The following is a 20,960-nucleotide window of genomic DNA, read 5'->3' as shown; positions in this document are numbered from 1 at the left end:
AAGTCCCTCCTCCCTACCTTTTATCTTAGCCTGCTGGACAAACTTTCCTCATTCCTGAAGAAGGGCTTATGCCCGAAACGTCGATTCTCCTGTTCCTTAGATGCTGCCTGACCTGCGCTTTTCCAGCAACACATTTTCAGCTCTATTCTCATGGTGTCAAGAATAGGAAGTTATATAATTAGTGTAAAACATTGACTGGAAGAAAATAGATGGGACATAAAAAAATAACAGTTGGGTCAAATGGCTTGTTTTTGTCAGATTTTGTATGTCCTTCATTGGGCTGTTCGGAGTAGCTAAAAAGAGAATAACCATAGCCAATTGTTCTGCAATTTGTGTGCTTTTAAAAATGGTTCAAATGGATTTGGGCAGCATGTAACTTTAGTTTTTAGTAGCGATGGTGAGAAAAGTGAACAGTGCCAGTTGGAGCTTAAGAAAAGTATCTACTAAAAGTTGATTTGATTGGGTGAGCTGAGCTTGATGTTCCTGTGAATTTCACTGTTATATAAACACAGTCTCGGAACTGGGACTAGGCTGTATAAACTCTGGATAAAGAGCAAGTGTATATATACCATTCGAAATGACATTGACATTCAGTTTATTTTTGTCACTTCCATTTTTTAAAGTAATATCTTTGTTTAGAAACAAAATTCCATCTGTTTCCATGAATAGCAATCCAGAAGAATGTACGGGCTCACGCCAGTTTAACATGTACTGATTGCAGTTATTGTGTTGGAACATCTTTCTGAGAAAGAGTCTGATTTCTGCATGTTCCTTTAGGAAGCGTGGATATGTGTTAGATTGAGCACATGTGTTTGAGACCTTGTTCCTGTAAGGTCAGGTGACTGATGAAACAGGAGAAAGTGAGGTCTGCAGATGCTGGAGATCAGAGATGGAAATGTGTTGCTGGAAAAGCGCAGCAGGTCAGGCAGCATCTAGGGAACAGGAGAATCGACGTTTCGGGCATTAGCCCTTCTTCAGGAAAGATGAAACAGTTGGGTTGACTGAACAACTTGAGGCATCTTAGTTGGCATCATTTCTCAGCTCAGGGTTCTAGATGCTGAGTTCCAGTGCAGTACTGAGGGATGGCTGCACTGTTGAAATAAGCCAGGGGCTTTTTTTATTGTGTGTATTGTCTTCAGTTTTCTGGCCAGTATTTATCCCATCACCAACAAATTCTTCAACTAAAAGATTGTTTTAACACTTTCATTTTGCTGTTTGAGAGAAATTAGTTGCTGTATTTAGTCATAGTCACATAGCACTGAAACAGGCCTTCGGTCTAACTTGTCCATGCTGACCAGGTTTCCTAAACTGACCTAGTTCCATTTGCCTGCATCTGGCCCACATCCCTCTAAACCTTTCCTATCCATGTATCTGTCCAAGTGTCTTTTCAATGTTGTAATTGTACCAGCCTCCCCCTTCCTCTGGCAGCTCACTCCATTCACGCACCACCCTTTGTGTGAAAATGTTGCCCCTTAGGTGTCTCCTATGTCTTTCCCCTCACCCCAAACCTATGTCTTCTAGTTTTGGACTTCCCAGGGAAAAGTCCTTGTTTCTTTACCCTATCTGTGCCCCTCATGATTTTATAAATCTCTACAAGATTAGCCCTCAGCCGCCGCCTCTCCACAAGAAAAAAGGCCTATCCAGCCTCTCCCTTATAACTCAAACTCTCCAATCCCAGCAACATCCTTGCAAATCTCTCTCTCATCCTTTCCAGTTTAATAATATCCTTCCTGTAGTAGAGTGACCAATATTGTACACAGTATTCCAAAAGTGGCCTCACCAATATCCTGTAGAGCCATAATATGACATCTCGGTTCCTATACTCAATGTTCTGACCAATGGAGGTAAGCGTACGGAACACCTATGTGCGACTCCACTTTCAAGAAACTACTATGCATCTACATCCCTTGGTCTCTGTTTGACAGCACTTCCCAGAACCCTACGATTGACTGTATACGTCCTGCTCTGGTTTGTTTTACCAAAATGCAACACCTTGTATTTATCTGCATTAAACTCCATCTGCTACACCTTTAGCCCACTGACCCAGTTGATCAAGATACTGTTGTACACTCTGATAACTTCCTTCACTGTCTGATATTCCATCATTTTTGGTTTCATCTGGAAACTTAGTAACCATGCGTCCTATATTCTCATCCAAATGTGTATATAAATGATTAACAGTGGATCTTGCAGTTATCCTTGTGGCGCACCACTAGTCTCGGGTCTCCATCTGAATAACCACCTTCTACCACCATTCTGTCTCTTACTGTCAAGCCAATTGCGTACCCCATTGGGATAGGGGGTGGAATTCCAGGATTTTGACTGAACAATAATGAAGGAACTGTGAGATATTTCCAAGTAGAGATTGTGTGCACCTTGGAGGTGAACATAAAGGTGGTAGTGTACCCATGTAACTGCAACTCTTGTCCTTCTAGATGGTACTGGGTGTGGGTTTGAAAGATGTATCTAAGGACCCTGAGTCAATATCCTGTAGGTGGTACGCACTGCTACTGAGCATTGGTTGAGGAAATGAATTTTATGGATGTGATGCCAATCCTGCTGGCAGGTTTGTCCTGGATGTTGTCAAACTTTGAGTGTTGTTAGGCCTGCACCCATCCAGGCAAGTGGGGAATATTCTATCTCATGCCTGAATGGTGCCTTGTCTAGTGAACAGGCTTGGGGAGTCAGAATGTGAATTACTCACCGTAGTATTCCTAGCCTCTAAACTGTTCTTATAGCCCCGGTGTATTTACACTGCTCATCCAACTCTGTCTCTGGTCAGTGATAAGCTCGAGGGTATTGATAGAGGGAGGTTCAGTGATGCTAACATCATTGAATGTCAAAAAGCAATAGATAAATTATCTCTTTGGAAGTGGTTATTGCTGAACACTTGGGCAGCGTGAACGTTACTTGCCATTTGTCAGCCCAAGCCTGGGTATTGTACAGATTTTGCTGCATTTGGACATGGGTTGCTGGTTTGGTGGACCAAACGTGTTGTCCAAAATGCAGTTGTTGCTGGGTGTCTTTCTTTTTGTACTGGAACTAATTGGGAAATCTTGCAAAATTCTTTCAGAGGCTTCTCTTGTGAGAGCAGCTAGAACAGGACTTCAAGCGTCACATTGGACCCATAACAACCGTGAGCTGGGATTGATCTTTCGGCATTTTTCTCCCCCAACTCCCCCACCCCACTGCTACAACCAATATCCAAGCAGGAGATAACCTGACACCATCTCAAACCCAAATGCATGGAACCCAGATATCACCAGATAGATGACTGCCAAAAAATATTCTGATTGATTTGATTCATTGATCTTTTTTGTTTTAAACAGGAAATCCAGGTACCCACAATCCTTCAAACTTAAATCCACAACAATTGCTAAATAGCCTTCGACATACCATTATCTCAACCTGGTTTGCATCGAGCGCTTTCATCTTAAAAGCCGCACTGTGGTCTGTCTCAGCCAGTTTCCACATCCCTCCAGCTTACAGCACAATAACGTTCCTCTCAATCTCCCTCGTCTCAGTATGAAATGGCAATCATGAAAGTGAGTGTTGTTCCTATCACCGTCCCCACACTCTCCATCCCCAATTGACACCAATTGTTACAGTTAACCTGAGAATGTAACTTTTAAAGAATTTTGTGATTTACATATGAAAGAAGTGAAACTATCATGGTCACTCTAGTAGATGAGAGGCTTAACAAATAATCAAGGTATTTTTCAATGTATAATTTCAGTTACATCACACTGTAAACTTTTGCTATAAATTGTGTCCTCCACAACCACCTGATGAAGGAGCGGCGCTCCGAAAGCTAGTGCTTCCAATTAAACCTGTTGGACTATAACCTGGTGTTGTGTGATTATTAGCTAAAAGATTAACCATCTGGGGAAGAGGTTCCCCCTGTATTTCATTGGAGGGTTTGGTTATATGTTGTGTTTTAGATTAGTAAATTTGTGGATGACACTAAGATAGGCAGAATTGTGGATAGTGCCGAAGGATGTTATGGGTTACAGAGGGACATAGATAAGATGCAGAGCTGGGCTGGGAAGTGGCAAATGGAGTTTAATGTGGAAAAGTGTGAGGTAGTTCACTACGGAAGAAGTAACAGAATGCAGAGTACTGGGCTAAGGGTAAAATTCTTGATTTGGAGATGCCGGTGTTGGACTGGGGTGTACAAAGTTAAAAATCACCTGATGAAGGAGCGTCACTCCGAAAGCTAGTGTGCTTCCAATAAACCTGTTGGACTATAACCTGGTGTTGTGATTTTTTTTTTAACTTGGTAAAATTCTTGGCAGAGAGAGATCTGTGTCCAGGTGCATAAACCCCTGAAAGTTGCCACCCAGGTTGATAGGGTTGTTAAGGCATATGATGTGTTGGCATTTATTGGTCGGGAATTGAGTTTCTGAGCCACTAGGTCATGTTTCAGCTGTACAAGACACTGGTAAGGCTGCACCTGGAGTATTGTGTGCAGTTCTGGTCACCGCATTATAGGGAGAATGTGGAAGCTTTGGAAAAGTTTGAGGAAATTTACTAGGATGTTGCCTGGTATGGAGAGAAGGACTAATGAGGAAAGGCTGAGGGAACTGAGGCTGTTTTCGTTGGAGAAAAGGTTGAAAGGTGACTTAATTGAGACGTATAAGATAATCAGAGTTAGATATGGTGGATAGTGAGAGCCTTTTTCCTTGGATGGTGAAGGCTAACATGAGGGGACATAGCTTTAAATTGAGGGGTGATTGATTTAGGACAAATATCAGGGGTAGTTTTTTCTCTCAGTAGGGGCCGGGACTGGCCTGCCTGAAACAGTAGTAGACTCGCTGACATTAAGGGAATTTAAATGGGCATTTGGCATACATGTGGATAATAATGGAATGGTGTAGGTTAGATGGGCATCAGATTAATTTCACAGGTTGGCATAACATAGAGGGCTGAAGGACCTGTACTGCGTTGTAACATTCTATGTTGTAGTTCAGACCTTTGATTTTCTTTGACCTCCCAGGTCAGGATATTATTAAACCGAAGTTCCACCAACTGAGCCATGAATTGACATCTTTTAGGCTAGCTGATCAGGACTGGATTTGAACTGAATTCTCACCCATTGTGTGTGTGTGTGTGTGTGTGTGTGTGTGTGTGTGTGTGTGTGTGTGTGTGTGTGAGAGAGACCAGGATCAGTGTTGGGTCCATTGCTTTTTGTCATTCATGTAAATGATTGGATGTGAATTGAGAAGGTGCAGAAAGGATTTACAAAGATGTTGACACAACTGGAGGGTTTGAATTATAAAGAGAGGCTGAATAGGCTGGCCCTTTTTCCCTTCTGAGGCTGAGGGGTGACATTATAGAGGATTATAAAATCATGAGGAGCACGGATAGGGTGAATAGACAGATTTTTTTTCCCCCAGAGTAGGAGAACCCAGAGCTGAAGGGCATGGGGGAAAGATTTAAAAAGGATCCGAAGGGTAACTTTTTCATGCAGAGGGTGGTGCGTGTATGAAATGAGCTGCCAAAGAAAGTGGTCAAAATACAATTACAGCATTTATAAGGCATCTGGATGGGTGTGTGAATAGGAAGGGTTTAGAGGGGTGTGGGCCTAATGTTGGCAAATGGGACTAGGTCACATTGGGATGTCTGGTCAGTGCAGGTGAGTTGGACCAAAGGGTCAGTTTTTGTGCTGAATGGCTCTGATTAAGTGTACCAGACTGATTTACTGAAGTCAGTGGTTTAAGGTTAGTGATATGTGTATGAAGCTTAAGCTTTAGGAACTGATCCTTTTTTTGTTTTTTAAAAAAAAAGCATAGCCCATGGCTGCAGGATAAAGGGAGCTGATATTTAACCCCTCTACCTCAGGAAGAAGCTGCTGGGTGGGGAGTGGGGGTGTCATATTTTTGAAGCAACAATATCACAAACCATTTGAGTTCTGTACTTTGAGACTGACTTTTGTCATCCTCATGTAATCTTTTCAGTTTTTTTAAGTTAAGATTAGTTTTTATAACAAAAATTACCTTTACTCCAGATTCATTAAAACCAAGTTTGAGTTTGTGTTTGGGTGTTGATAGTGATTTTTTTGAAAATGTAGAGTCCAATTACATTATCAATAAATTATTTAAATATTGGCCATTCTATTTTTTTTTCTTGACAGCACTTTCTTAACTTTGCATCATACTGTAAAAGTGCTGTTATTCCAGAAAATAGCATTTCATTTAAATGTCTGGGGAGGCACATCACACTGTCTTATCGTAACGCCTGGAAATGGAAGGTAGCATGAGGAATGAGAGAGATCAAAGAACTACTGACAGGCGACAAATTCTGAAATTAGGATGAAAGACGATTGTGAATTGGAGCCCTATTATCCCTGTGAAAAAGCCCCATGGTTTTCTAGCTTTTAGATAATTAATGACCTGTGGAAATCTGGTCCCCATGATCTCCCCATAAACTCTTCTGATAAAGTACATTTAGATCTTATTCCTGCTGTGGAAAATCTCTAAGCCACTTTGGGATTAATCTTCCAACAGCACAATGGGCACTATACAAACATTGGCAGTTGTAAGCTCCATATTGTCAGCCAAACCAGGTCTCAGTATGGTAATAATATAAAAGAAAACTGCTGGACATCTGAACTAAAGACAGCAGTTCACTGGACTTGAAATGTTCATTCTGTTTCTCTCTCCACATATGTTGCCAGACCTGCTGAGTTTCTCTTGCACTTTTTTTTCTGTTCATAACAGTGCCTCTCAAATACTGAAAAAATCTCGATCCCAAATAAGTCTTAGTTTTAAGTTAGCATTTTTAGCCAACTGGGCTACCTCCTTCAGCATCCGACCAAAGTGTAAAATTATTAAAATAACTCATTTTGAATGTTGCAATGTCAACTACATCATCTCTGATTCAAGTGACAACTTGCTTAACCCCCAGGGAGCTGTAAAGTTTGAATTCTTTGGTGTCCCCTCCCTGGAGCTTCTTTTGGTCCACCAGCCAACCACAAGGTAACAGACAACTGGTATCAATTCTTGTAACACTAATTTGGTGTTACACCTTGGAAAGGCCAATTTTAATGGCCCTCACTTGTACAAGATAGCTGTTGTATCAATTGCTGGCACTAAAGGGTTTGTTTTTTGGTTTTAAAATTTTTTGACCCAGAGAATATGGAAATAATATTGAGGGTCAAACTGGTCTGGCTCAGCAGCGCAAGTTTTATTTTCATGGCATAGCAACAAACCAGTTGGCTTGATCCCTTTATCATCTTTTGACTTGGAAGGTATTGCTGAGATTTAAGTTCAGACCAAGTAATAGTGGCAATGCAATTCAGGAATGAGATGCCAAAGAGTGTCTTTGTGAACGTTGGCAGAACTATCAAGGTGTGATGAGAAAAACTAGCTGTTGGTTTTGCTACAAAACCATTTCACGCTATTGGTATAGACTACCCTCATCTCCGCGATTTACTTATCTATTATAGACACTGCATTTAATTCAATGGCTTATGCATGAATACCAGATGGAGTTGTCTCAAGTTGGAATGAGAGAGAAATACCAAATTACACAGTGGTATGAAGTGATAGTTTGGAAAGAGTTTAATGTTGATGTTGCATTAGCCCCACCCAATCTATTAATTCTGGATGTTGAAAGACTGTTTCATTTTGGGATAGTGGAGAGCAAGGTGTTATAGTTTAAAAATCAGGGATTAACCTGTTTAAGACAGATGAGGGAAAAACCTTTTTGAGTTTTTGAATTCTCTTCCTCAAAAGACAGGATGCAGGACCTTTAAATATTTTTAAGGCAGCAATAGATTCTTGTTTAGAGGGGATGAAAATTATTGGAGATATGCAGGAATCTAGAGTAGAGATTAAAATCTGATCACTACGATCGTATTGAATCGTGGAGCAGGAACTCTTGTTCCTCCTTCCTATACTTGTAACTGTTGAAGCACCACGTTAATCTTGCACAAGAGTCCCACTCGAGATAAGTGATATACCTGGATCCTTTATAGGCATAATTACAACTAACTAATACTAACTGGGCTTGTTGCGCTCCTGTGATAAATTATCTTGTGTTCCTCTTTTTGTTAAGATGTGCTCTCTCGCACTATTCCCTCATAAATAAACAAACTCTTAAACTCAAAAAGGATGATTGGCAGCAGCAGTTGGTACTCAGACCTATAGGCCCAGCCGCCAACACTCACGTCCCACAAGTGAATTTTGATTTTTCACACGTTGCTTTACTGCTTTTGACTGCAGTTCATTTTGATCGGTGTCCCAGCCTGCCACAGTGATGAAGGGCTTTTGCCCAAAACGTCGATTTTACTGCTTATTGGATGCTGCCTGAACTGCTGTGCTCTTCCAGCACCACTAATCCAGAATCTGGTTTCCAGCATCTGCAGTCATTGTTTTTACCACAGTACTTGTAAATCAGGAAGACAATCTCAGCAAATTAAACACCAAAAGAACTGTTGATACTGTAAATCAGAAACAAAAAACAGAAGTTGCTGAAAAAATTCAGCAAGTCTGACAGCACCTGTGCAGAGAAATCAGTTAACGTTTCAGGTCCAGTGACCCTTCCTCCAAACCGGACCCTGCCCAATCTTAGCACTCTGAGCTGTCTTGTATACTACAATTTCTTGATTTGCTTTAGTGTGACTGTAAGCAAGCTTGCTTTTCTAATACAAAGTGGGTGAAGTAGATTGCAGCAGACTTAGCGTCATGCTGTAGGTGTTATTGAATATTGCAGGAGAACTGAATGACTTCAAGTGGGTGCACTGAAACCCGATCCTGCGTGAGAGGTAATTTTAACCCAAACCACCTGCTCAGAAGTAACAGTATCAGACCATTTCTGTTTGTACTTGACTCTGAGTTGAATGGAAAGTAAATCATTGTCAGAAATAATTGACGCAGCACAGCAAATGACAAATCAGGGAAAATATGGAAAATGAGTGTCATAAACATGTTAGCATGTAATGAACATCGCTCTCTGTTCAGACTGACAGCCATTGAAGGATTTTGACCCCTGTAGCTTTGGAACAAAACGAGAGCTTACAAAATATAAACTCTGGATGTAGTCCCAATACTGATCATTTAAGTTCATCAATCCATTTTGAAGAATATTTCACATACTTGACCAGAGGCTGTTTATTGCAGATAGTGTCTTTGCAGTGATCTGCTATATCTTTGAAAAATGTATGAAAGGTATTTATCTCTCAACCTTTTTTTTGTAAGGCAGTGTCTATTTTATAAACAAATGAAAATGGTGACTGATGTCACAGTAGTCCCACAAATCCATGGTAGAACATGTTATCTGGGTCTGACAAGGGTATTTCTGAGGAATGCTATAAGCACCATCCACTGATATGTCATGTGGACGGGAGCACAAAGCAACTTCTATGAGTGAAACCCAGCATCTGGTCATCAAAGTTTCTATATGTCTGCCATCTTGAAGCAACTAGTTATAGTGGGTTGCACGAATGCAACATGTATGTTGAATACTAGGGAGATTTCTAGTTAGACTTAGCACATGGCTTTCCTCTGTCATTCTTAACCAATTAGGTCCTATTGTTTCCAAGGAGTAAACCGGTATTAGCAGCAATAGTCATGTGATGCAGCTCAATAGTTAGTGAGTGCTTGCTGAGCCTGTGCCTGTACTCCAGACTGAGTAAGCTGCTTTTCTTTTGAGATATTGGTTGAAGATCTATAAAGCTCACTTAATCACCTAAATTCCCACAGACTCTGTTGCCAAGACCTATTTAGCAATAGGCAAAAGGAACAGCAACATCTTGGTCACATCCCATCCTTCCTTGGAAATTTAGTTCTGAAGAAAGGTCACTGGACCTGAAATGTTAACTCTACTTTATGTCCACAGATGCTGCCAGAGTTTCTCCATTAATTTGCTTTTGCTTCAGATTTCCTGCATCTGCAGTTTTTTTGGTTTGGAAAACCTGCCTTTTCCACGATCGCTGGATCTTGCTCCCTTTAACTGCATTTTACCACAAGAACTGCTCATCATCATCTCCAAGGCTTAGCTGTTAAACATCTGCCTTTTAACATCCCAAGAATGCATTTAAAGAAAAAGACACCATAAGTTTCCATGCTCTTCTCTTCAGTTACTGGGATTTTTCAATATCCATTTGAAATGATGACAATGGCTCATTAAACAGTATGTCCAACAGCACACCCCATATTCTCACGGCAGTGGTCAGCAGTCTTATTTTGGAGCTCAAATCCTGGCCTGGACTTAAATCTACAACCTTCTGACTGAGGGAAAAGTTCCAAGATGTTTGAACTCTGCACCATCAAATAAAGTATTTTTTTGTTTTTGTTTAAATAGAAACAATTCTAATTATTTTCCAGGAATAAAAGTTTTGAACAACTTTTATAAATATCACTTTTTTTTGTAATCCAGTCTCTCTCTGAATCTTCGATGATGGAATATTTATTTACTTGGAGCTACAATGTCCAAAAGAGCAGCACTGGCAGTGAAGAGCTGGTGAAGGCAATAATTTAACAACATTCTAATCAAATGCTGAGTGACACATTTTGTTGTTACACACTCCTCCGGTTGAAGGTTTTTTTAGTATTTTTATGTTGTCACCCCGTCATCCTCACTCTTCCCTACCCCAACATTCCCATTCTTCCTGGTTAGTTAACTGCAGAAAATCTGTTGTTTTCTTATTTTCTTCATCATTCCAGCTGGCTTTCTCAAGTGACTGAAATAGCCTGCAGGAAGTTGGTGGTGATTTCTATAAACGATATCCAAGCTTTTGTGGCAATCTGCATGTCCCATTTAGATTTATATTTTTAATGTGTTCATTGGTTATTACACTGAAGGTTCCTATGGGATTTGTTGGAACCCTTGTTTAAGGCATAGTAAAGCATTTTGATCACTTGAGTTGAAGTTTTATTATTTAATGAATGGCCCTAAGCAACAATTGTAGTGACTACAGATACTCTCCAAAGGTCATAGATATGTAAATGTTCTCAGGGAAGGGTTCATTCTGATTTTTTCTGAGATGAGTCTTTGTATAGAACAGTCAGAAGTTCATCCTGTTCTCAGTTCAAAAAATCTTCCCACAAAATAAATGAAGGCTAAGGGTCATGTAAATCTTCTGATCTTCAAGTGCAAGAGACTAATGACGCCCGACTGGTTGACGTCCTCAAAAGCTTTGCGGAACTCCTGCTCAAGGCTTTTGTCATGATGAATCTGTGTATGTGTGTTGTAAGGGTCACCTTAGCATGGTAATTGTGGGGAAAAAGAGATTATAGTGTTTCATGCAATAACCTTTTGTATCCAACTTTTGACAATCTGGTGTGCTAATGTCACTGCTTGTGCTCATGTCACATCATCTATCCAAGAGTTTCTGTTTTTGCACAAACTACCTCCTGAGCAATTAAAGTTTTCAGGCCTGAGATAAATTAGTCCACTATTAATACTATGGTAACTTCTTAACAATGGATTTTAGCAAACTAATTCTGTATTTATGCATATTGAGAGAAATTAATTACTACCTAAATTTATAGTTCAGCGCAAAGGGTTTTTATGAGCTTTTTTTGTTTGCTTTTCCCTTTAAGATCATAAGACCAAAGGAATAGATTGTTCAACCCCCTACCCCACTATACATTGGGATCATGAGTGATCTACCTGCTCAGAGGGTTCCCTGCCAGCTGGAAATTTGATACTTTCCTCTCAAGGAACAGTTTAAATAGTGACCTCTAACCTTTATCATCCATTTGCCCAAAGTGACAACCTGAAAAATGGTCTTCAAGGAACAGACTGATTTGGCATTTAAAGACTCCAACCCCATGTAAGCAAGTCCCAGGTCATTGCTTCACCTCTGCTGTCACCTTGGTGTGTCTAGTATCTGCCAGAGTTAAATACAAAGTTCCTTTCAGCTGAGTTAGACATCACCAGCCAGTACACCAATGCCATTGAATTCCTGCAAACATCCTTTTAAATGTCGAAGCAAGTGCTATTATTTATAATTATAAATTACCCCACGTACATGCTCAACAATAAAAACTATCATTCATCAATACAACTGTTAACTTTAGTCTGTTTCACCTTGTCAGTCTTTGCATGTACTTTACATCACCTTTAGATCTGCAGGCCTTGATCTTGTCTTGGTCACTGCATCCCTGTTGTGGGTCAGTAACCAATGAAGTCCTTTTACTGTCAGTATGTGACCTGTGTACTTGACCACGCAGACCTTCAATTGCTTCATTTTCTTCGGCTTCAAGCTCCTGCAATGAGCTGTCCCCAGCAGTGAGCTGTCCCCAGCAGTGAGCTGTCCCCTGCAGTCATACTGGATTTTGATTGAGGTCTGTCATGCTCCTTCCATCGTAACTCCACATTCATAGACAAATAGATCATCCACAATGGCTTCCAGTTTGGAATGATCATTGACTCTCTCATGCTGGCTGCCTTATTCTCAGAATCAGGTTTGTTACAGCTCCAGGAAGAGGCTATTTGGCCCATTGTGCCTGCACCTGCTGATCAAATGCATGTCACTACCTTGTGCCACTCTCCTGTTTTCTCTCTATCCCCTTTTTGCATCCAATGCTCTCTCAAATTCCTCTGTTGCCTCTGCATTTTCCAGGTAGTGTCTTCCACACGTGTTATACTCGCTGTGTGAAAAACCGTTCTGTCACTTCACACTTACTGCTTTTACAGCACTTTAAATCTGTGCACTCTTGTTTGTTCTTTTGAGTGGGAATAGTTTGTCCCTGTCTACGATATCTAGTCCGTTTGTGATTTTGAAAGCCCCTATCCAATCTCCTCCATCTTCTCCCCAAGGAGAACAGTCCCAACTTCAAACTTCAGTTATGAGGTTGGTTGTTCCTGGAGCCATTTCTGGAAATTGCTTCTGCACAAACTGCAATGTGTTCACATTTTTCCTATACTTCCCTGTAACTGTTCACAATGCTCCAGTTGAGGTCTAACAAGTGTGTTGTAACTAACGTTGAGAATGTGGTTAGAAAACAGCTGCTATCATCCAGCTTCACCTACCAGTGACCATCCGTCATGTTGAAGGTGGTGAATAACGTTGGCTTGGCAAGTTGTAGTAAAGTTTCTTCAACAGTGTCAGCACGTGTAACGAGAGCTCGTTAAAGATTTATTGAAATCCTTTGGAATCCATGTTCGTTCTTTTTCCGATCCTTCCCTGTCAACGAGCTGCTAATTCAGTCTGTGGGAGTTGTCACTTTATTAATAATTCCCTTTTCCAGTTCTCCATATGTGTTTTAGGCGCTGCTCAGCCGATTTGAGTTAGCGCACACGTCACTTTGAAATGGTAGCTACCAGGAAGAGATCCAAGATGCGTGAAAATGTTTAGAATTTTAAGAATCTGTTCAACAGGAAACTTTTCAATTAGTGATTGTGGAATGCTACATCCCTCTTCTGGAGCAAGTTACTGTTCAACTTCAGTCTGTCTTTAATGGAGATGAGCGGATTCTCCTTTATCTGGAATTCCCGATCATTATTTTTCCTACTACAGTGGGCTCTTAGCTGCTTCTTTCTCTGGGGATGAGGGCCATTCCATAATATCACCTGAAACTTACCTTTTTTGAGGGCTCTATCTGGAATAATTTCTCTTGGGTCTGTGAACCTTGTGATGTTGAACAAAGCGTCAGTGTCTGTGTGACCCTTTCACATGTGCTCAGTGTTCTGCTCCTGCTGTCATCACCCTCCTAGTCACTATCCATTCCTCGGCTTTTAGACTTTGAAATGGCCCCTGTTGTACAGTGCAGAATGATTTACCAGCTTCATTGTCTGACATCTATCCAGCAGCCATTTTCATCTGCTTGCTTTGTTACTCTGAGCTAAGCCACCCTGTTTAAAGGGCCACAACTTCTAACAGAGCATTGCTTCTCCCACACTGGGTGTGATCTTCACAATATTTAAATTCCACCCTCTGACTCTTGGTCTTTCTGCTGACACTTGGTAGAATCCCTACAGTATGGAAGCAGGCTATTCAGCCCATAGAGTCCACACTGACCCTCCAAAGAGCATCCCTCCCAGGTCACCCTTCTACCATATCCCTGTAACCCTGTATTTTCTCATGGTCAGTCCACCTAACCTGCACATCTTTGGACTGTGGGAAGAATCTGGAGTATCCTGAGGAAACCCATGCAGACACAAGGAGAAAATGCAAACTCCTGTGTCACCCCAGAGTGGAATCGAACCTGGGTCCCTGGTGCTGTGAGGCAGCGGTGCTAACCATTGAGCTACCATGCTGCCCCTGTGAAATTTTGCCATCTGGTGTAGGATTTGAGCCCATGTCCCCAGAGCACTAATTGGATTCTGCACTACTAGTCCAATGACATTACCATTTCCATCCATACCATGTTTCCTTAAATATTTCTCTATTCTAATTCATTCTGTACCGTATCCTTGCATAATACAAAGCCTCATTAGTTCTCCCACTTTAATATGCTCCAGCTACAGATTGAGCACTACCTTGGAGCTTATGGCTATGCTGATAGTTTTCTTAAATAATTTTCTCCTCTTCCAGCTGATATCTTTCAAAAGGTTCATCTTGGAATTTGTCAAGATTAGAGTGGTGCTGAGAAAGCACAGCAGGCCAGGCAGCATCCGAGGAGCAGGAAAATCAATGTTTTGGGCAGGAGCCCTTTCTGATGAAGGTCTCCTGCCTGAAATGTCAATTTTCCTGCTCCACGGATGCTGTATGACCTGCTGTGCTTTTCCAGCATCACTCTAATCTTGACTCTGGTCTCCAGCCTCTGCAGTCCTCACTTTCACCTTGGAATTTGTCAAGCCTATCTCTTGGGCATTATTGCAATTGTGCAAACTCTCTGGATTCAGTGCGATGCATCAGTGCAGTCACAAACTGATCAATAGTCACCCTCTCCCTGGAAATCTTCTGAGCAAGTAAGCAACATCAATACAGGGCTCAGAATATTTCTCCAAAGCCTTCAAAATCTCTGTAGTCTGGCTCCTTTTTCCACGTATGGAGTCAGCTATTACAAGGGGGCATAGCTTTAAATTAAGGGGGGGTAGGTATAGGACAGATGTTAGGGGTAGATTCTTTACTCAGCGAGTCGTGAGTTCATGGAATGCCCTGCCAGTAGCAGTGGTGGACTCTCCCTCTTTATGGGCATTTAAACGGGCATTGGATAGGCATATGGAGGATAGTGGGCTAGTGTAGGTTAGGTGGGCTTGGATCGGCGCAACATCAAGGGCCAAAGGGCCTGTACTGCGCTGTATTCTTCTATGTTCTATGTTCTATGTTTTCTGCTTCGTGAGGTAGAGGCTGCACTATAGCTTGTAGTATTCTTTCTCCAGCTATTGTAGTGTAGCACTGCGTTAACAGTACTCCTAAACTTTGCTGTTTTGTTTTAAGTGTAACTAACTGCAGCTATTTCATAGTTTTGCCACTGAGTGGGGGTGGGAGGTTGGAAAGAGATCAGTTCCAGGTCACGTATCCTTTCATTGCCACAGCAGCAGGGAGTGCAAATGCATAATCATTTTGACTCTTCCAATATTCAAAGTTTTGATTTTAAACCCTCCCTTGGTGTTTATTTCAGCAGCTGGCACTCTCATAGCTCTGAGAATGCTCAAATTTTCAGATATGCTCTTCCTGACCAGTGTTCTCTCAAAGCTGCATGTGTCCACAGCTACTCCATGTTGGCACGATCAGTGGCTGTAACTGTTTGCAGCATTGTCTGATTTGAGATGTTGCTGATGTACCCATACCTTAAAGGTTAACGCACACTTGAAAAAGAATTAGCAGGCACACTGTTCCTGATGAGGAGCCCTTCCCCAAAGTCCCTCCTCCCTACCTTTTATCTTGGCCTGCTGGACACACTTTCCTCATTCCTGAAGAAGGGCTTATGCCCGAAACATCGATTCTCCTGTTCCTTGCATGCTGCCTAACCTGAGCTTTTCCAGCAACATATTTTCAACACTGTTCCTGATGCCATGTAAGAAATTATGTGTCTCAGTCTGCGCACGCAGGTTCTCCCAGAAAGGAGGAAATGAGTAAAACATGCGAATGGCACATACTGATCTGACTTTCTTACGTGCCTCCAAATGGAGTTCCTGTACAGTGAGTCCATTCATTTCCAAGTGTTACTGTTTTAGTATCACTCTTCCCTTTGGACTTCCTGGTGATGCAGAGATCACATGGCAATGGCAAGCCAGCAGTAATCTTCCAATTGCATTTCACCCAACAATCGTGGTCCTGTGCTCTAGCAACCTCTTGCCCAATCCCCTTGACCTTTTTGTTTGATGTATGGGTTTAAATGGCATTTTTCAGTTGCTCCTAATTCCTCCCTGTGTTTTGTTTTATTTGTGCAGTGGCTTGGGATGTTCTCCATATTAATGCTGCAGATAAACGTGATTTTGTAATCATTTTAATCATTTGAGCTAATGTGTATTTATAATTGGGTTTGTTGTAGAGATAATCAAGTATTAGCTTCAAGTTTCTAGGGCCTTGTGTTTTCATGTATCCTAACACTATTGTGGTCAGTACAGAATCTCTGAGCAATGTACCAATTGTTGCAGCTGTGATTCCTGATTTATGCTCAAACAGATGTGGGTTGTGCCAAGTTCTGGAAAGTGGGACGAGAATAGTTAGTTAGTTTGTTTTTGACCAAGGCAGGCTTGATGGGCTGAAGAGTCTTTTTCTATGCTGTAGAGCTGTATGATTCTCTAATGTCACCTCTACACATTGAGCCTGTAATCATTGAAATATGCGTCAGCTTCTGTGATTGTGTAGACTGCAAGTTTTCAGGATATGTGCAATTAATCTAATTCTATACCTTCTCCTTCAGCTCCTCTATAAAGAATGGGCTAGTTATGGAATATTTTACAAATTCCAGCCACTTGATCTCGTTAGGTAAGGAACATGTGGTTAATTCATTGACTAGCAAAAATGATTTTCCTTTTACTGATGATACTGTCTTTGTTCTGCTGGCAGAATCCTATGTATGAGTATAAATAATGCATTAATAATGATGCCATGCAAAAGTGAGAGTTCCAATCGAGATGATTTATTTATCTACAACGAAGATGTCTTTCACAAGTATCCGAGTCACAATGAGTGGTTAATTTCGGGTTGACTTTTGTTTATATAGACTATTATTGCATTGTCAATTAATAGAAACTGTTTTAAAAAAGAGATCAGTCCATTTTTGAAAGTATATTTTCACTTTCTGCGTTTATTACTTGTTTTGCAAAAGTGTTTAGTTTCAATAAGGTGACTTGAAAGGAACGTGCAAGTGGAGGGAGATGAACTATAAAAATACTATATTAGAAAGTTTTATAATTACTGTTCCTAAATGGAGGCAAGGGATTGTCTGACTGACTGAGGATCAGGTGTAAGAATATTATTCAAGCAATTTACCCCCCTCCCCCTCTTTCTTCCCCCCCCCCCCTCTCTCTTTTCCCCCCTCCCCTCTCTCTTTCCCCCCCTCTTTCCCCCCTCCTCTTCCCCCCCTCTCTCGTCCTCCCCCCCTCTCTCTTCCCCCCCCCTCTCTCTTCCCCCCCCCTCTCTCTTCCCCCCCCTCTCTCTTCCCCCCCTCTCACTTCCCCCCCCTCCTCTTCCCCCCATCCCTCTCTCCCCCCCTCACTCCCCCACCCCTCCCCCCCCTCTCTCTCCCCCCCCTCTCCTTCCCCCCCCTCCTCTTCCCCCCCTCTCTCTTCCCCCCCTCTCTCTTCCCCCCCCCTCTCTCATCCTCCCCCTCTCTCTTCTCCCCCCCCCTCTCTCTTCTCCCCCCCCCTCTCTCTTCTCCCCCCCCCTCTCTCTTCTCCCCCCCTCTCTCTCTTCTCCCCCCCTCTCTCTCTTCTCCCCCCCTCTCTCTCTTCTCCCCCCCTCTCTCTCTTCTCCCCCCCTCTCTCTCTTCTCCCCCCCTCTCTCTCTTCTCCCCCCCTCTCTCTCTTCTCCCCCCCTCTCTCTCTTCTCCCCCCCTCTCTCTCTTCTCCCCCCCTCTCTCTCTTCTCCCCCCCTCTCTCTCTTCTCCCCCCCCCTCTCTTCTCCCCCCCCCCCTCTCTTCTCCCCCCCCCTCTCTTCTCCCCCCCCCTCTCTTCTCCCCCCCCCTCTCTTCTCCCCCCCCCTCTCTTCTCCCCCCCCCTCTCTTCTCCCCCCCCCTCTCTCTTCTCCTCCCCCCCCTCTCTCTTCTCCTCCCCCCCTCTCTCTTCTCCTCCCCCCCTCTCTCTTCTCCTCCCCCCCCTCTCTCTTCTCCTCCCCCCCCTCTCTCTTCTCCTCCCCCCCCTCTCTCTTCTCCTCCCCCCCCCTCTCTCTTCTCCTCCCCCCCCCTCTCTCTTCTCCTCCCCCCCCCTCTCTCTTCTCCTCCCCCCCCCCTCTCTCTTCTCCTCCCCCCCCCTCTCTCTTCTCCTCCTCCCCCCCCTCTCTCTTCTCCTCCTCCCCCCCCTCTCTCTTCTCCTCCTCCCCCCCCTCTCTCTTCTCCTCCTCCCCCCCCTCTCTCTTCTCCTCCTCCCCCCCCTCTCTCTTCTCCTCCTCCCCCCCCTCTCTCTTCTCCTCCTCCTCCCCCTCTCTCTTCTCCTCCTCCCCCCCTCTCTCTTCTCCTCCTCCCCCCCCTCTCTCTTCTCCTCCTCCCCCCCTCTCTCTTCTCCTCCTCCCCCCCTCTCTCTTCTCCTCCTCCCCCCCCTCTCTCTTCTCCTCCTCCCCCCCCTCTCTCTTCTCCTCCTCCTCCCCCTCTCTCTTCTCCTCCTCCCCCCCTCTCTCTTCTCCTCCTTCCCCCATCCCCCCCCCCCCCCCCCCCCAACAACTCCCCACACTTGTCCCCTTGCTCATGTCCATCAGTCAGTACTGATGAGTAAAGGGGACAGTGGAATAGGCTAACGTTCCTGAGGAAACCTTTGTATCTTTCCTGATTTCACAATTCTTACTGCTACTCCATGAGTAATTCCTGTCAGTTGCCATGAAATTACTAATGGCTACATTAGCCTGTCACCCCTATTCTCATTGTCCCCTCATCCTCCCACCCCAGGGAGCTATGAAGAGACACTGAGCTCGATAGTTTGAGACTCTTCTGCCCTTGGCCATCTGTTATCTGTTGTGAAAGTAAACTGCATTCTGTATGGTTTCCTCAGTGCTATGTGGAGTGCTGGAATCAATTTAATGAGCCTGTGCACTGAAGGTTGAGTTCAAATTTAGCGTTTGAATCCCAAGTTTGGGAAAGTGAAAATGACATGCAAGAAGTCATTAGGGTGAGTCTTTCTGGACCACCAGAGAAATGTGTTTTCAGGCTATTGCAGCAGCTAAAATCTGTTTAAATGTAAATGGTTAAAGCAAAATAACCTAGTTCCACAGTCATTGAAGATGAAGCTGAGCAAATTTTAACATCAGAATCATCTGTATGGAAACTGAGGCCATTAAGCCCCTTGAGCCTATTTCACTGCTGGCTTGAATCATGGAGGATCTGTGACTTCATTGGTCCATCTTGGTTCTGTGATTCTGCATTTTTGTCAGTGTTAATCAATTAATCTAGCTTCACAGCTTTTGTCAGGAATTTTTTTTTAAGATTAGATTACTTACAGTGTGGAAACAGGCCCTTCGGCCCAACAAGTCCACACGGCCCCGCCGAAGCGCAACCCACCCATACCCCTACATGTACCCCTTACCTAACACTACGGGCAATTTAGCATGGCCAATTCACCTGGCCTGCACATCTTTGTGACTGTGGGAGGAAACCGGAGCACCCGGAGGAAACCCACGCAGACACGGGGAGAATGTGCAAACTCCACACAGTCAGTCGCCTGAGGCGGGAATTGAACCCGGGTCTCAGGCGCTGTGAGGCAGCAGTGCTAACCACTGTGCCACCGTGCCGCCCACCAATCTGTATTTCAGTTCCATCCAGTCTGTCTGATCCTGAACACCTTGGCTTTAACCTTAAGTGAGGTCACTAGAAGGAGCCAGAATAAGAGAGCCTTTCTCTTGTCATTCCATTCCTTTGATCATCTTTAGATCTTTCCATTAGACCCCTCTATAATCGGCTACATTCATTCTAAATCTATTCACCCTGTCCTTGTCATTTATCCCGGGCACTACTCTGCACCTCCGTGTCCCAGGGCATGATTTCTTGCTGCGGTTTGGAGTCTGGTCTCACTTAGAGTAACTCCTGGAATGGCTTCAACCAGAGCTTATTACAATTGTAACGTGGTATCGTCTCTTTTGTGAATTTTGTTGATTCAGTAATGTTTTAAATTATCATTTTGCCATCCATTTGTTTTTTTTAAAAATAATTTTTGTACTTAAGTCCCTAACTTTCCCTCTCATCCACAGTTCCTAGCTCCTACCCAGTTTAATTTTTAAAAAAAATCAGATACATTATCTTTGAGTCCAAGATGGATAGCATCCAAGGAGCAGGAGAATCAACTTTTCGGGCATGAGCCCTTCTTCAGGAAAGAAGGGCTCATGCCTGAAACGTCGATTCTCCTGCTCCTTGGATGCTGCCTGGCCTGCTGCGCTTTTCCAGCAACACATTTTCAGCTCTGATCTCCAGCATCTGCAGTCCTCCCTTTCTCCTCCAAAATGGATGGCCTGTTATCTCATGCAATGAACCTAGCAGACCATTTTGTTTTGCTAATTACTTGCTGTTTGTGTGTGAGATCTCCCAGAGCTTACTGTACAATCTCATGATGCAGTAAAAGGATTGATCAGCAATATCTAACTCATGCCAAAGTTTAGATGATCCCCTCGAGTGAATTTTCTTTTGAAGGACTTTTTGAAACTTAGCTTCACTGGTTGCATATTCCTATTAAATGGCTAAATTCTGAAAATAGCTATGTTTGATCACAAGAATTCACTGGTTAGTCCTCTCCTGTTTCTGCACTTGGGCAATCGATCTGGTTGGGAGTCCCAGAGTGTCGTCCCTTTGTATGGCTGTGCCACTTTCTCAATTGGATGTGATGTGAAGGTGTCTTTTACTAACACAGATCCTTGGATGGAGTCTGACTGCGGTCAGATGGCGTGAAGAAGCTTAATTGGTGAGTCACGGGTGTTG

General features: G+C 43.1%; 1 protein-coding gene across 15 annotated transcripts in view; it reads left to right on the top strand.

The window, feature by feature from the left end:
* ano1a (anoctamin 1, calcium activated chloride channel a) overlaps positions 1-20,960 on the top strand; it is a 228,939-nt gene that overhangs the window by 106,018 nt on the left and 101,961 nt on the right. For all 15 annotated transcript variants that reach the window (XM_043705340.2, XM_087996249.1, XM_087996250.1 and 12 more), the window contains one exon: positions 16,767-16,831. In XM_043705340.2, coding sequence (XP_043561275.2) covers positions 16,767-16,831 — 65 coding nt within the window. The remainder of the gene's footprint in view (positions 1-16,766; positions 16,832-20,960) is intronic.

Source organism: Chiloscyllium plagiosum, unplaced genomic scaffold, assembly GCF_037043375.1.
Source record: "Chiloscyllium plagiosum isolate Xiang-an unplaced genomic scaffold, Cpla_swu_hap1 HiC_scaffold_18, whole genome shotgun sequence".
NCBI lineage: Eukaryota > Metazoa > Chordata > Chondrichthyes > Orectolobiformes > Hemiscylliidae > Chiloscyllium > Chiloscyllium plagiosum.
The sequence above is the reverse complement of the archived record's forward strand: the minus strand, read 5'-3'. Positions and strand labels throughout refer to the sequence as shown.